This window comes from Penaeus monodon, chromosome 30 (assembly GCF_015228065.2).
Source record: "Penaeus monodon isolate SGIC_2016 chromosome 30, NSTDA_Pmon_1, whole genome shotgun sequence".
NCBI classification, from domain to species: Eukaryota; Metazoa; Arthropoda; class Malacostraca; order Decapoda; family Penaeidae; genus Penaeus; species Penaeus monodon.
Window position 1 is genome coordinate 3,408,637 of NC_051415.1, and position 503 is coordinate 3,409,139.

At 52.5% G+C, this 503-nt stretch overlaps 1 protein-coding gene across 1 annotated transcript in view; it reads left to right on the plus strand.

Moving 5' to 3' along the window:
- The window catches only part of LOC119592458 (IQ and ubiquitin-like domain-containing protein), a gene marked incomplete at its 5' end in the record, with an annotated part of 13,893 nt that overhangs the window by 6,904 nt on the left and 6,486 nt on the right, over positions 1 to 503 (plus strand). The window contains 1 exon segment of the mRNA XM_037941281.1: positions 86 to 255. Within this exon segment, the coding sequence (XP_037797209.1) occupies positions 196 to 255 (60 nt within the window).

Here is a 503-nt window from a genome sequence, read left to right on the forward strand (position 1 = left end):
CATTTTTTACCCCTCTCACTCTCTTTCACGACCCACCCTCACTCATGACTTCATGACGCTGACCCCAACCACCTCTCTCTTGCAGCCCAGGTAACACGTGCTACGCAGACGGTCCGCACGCGCCCATGCGGTACGCAGACTTGCCGCAACGCCCAGACCCAGACCACCCACCTCCACCCACTCCTCCTCGCGCCCATGGCCACCCTCCTTACGCCCATGGTGTTCTCGCCCGCCCATCGCTATGATGTCAGCAAGGTGAGACGCGTGGGTGGGAGAGGCGTTGATGGGGGAAATGATTGGAAAAAAACGTTTCGTTAGGATTGGTAAGAACGTTTCAGGGATGGCAAAAACGTTGGGTTACGATTGGTAAAAGCGTTTGATCAAGATTATTAAGAACGTTCGGTCAGGACTGGTTCAGATTGGTGAGTGGATATGTGGATTAATGATTATGCAGAGGAACTGTTGGTTCATTTTTGTATCGTCTGCAAGATTCATGAGAGGGG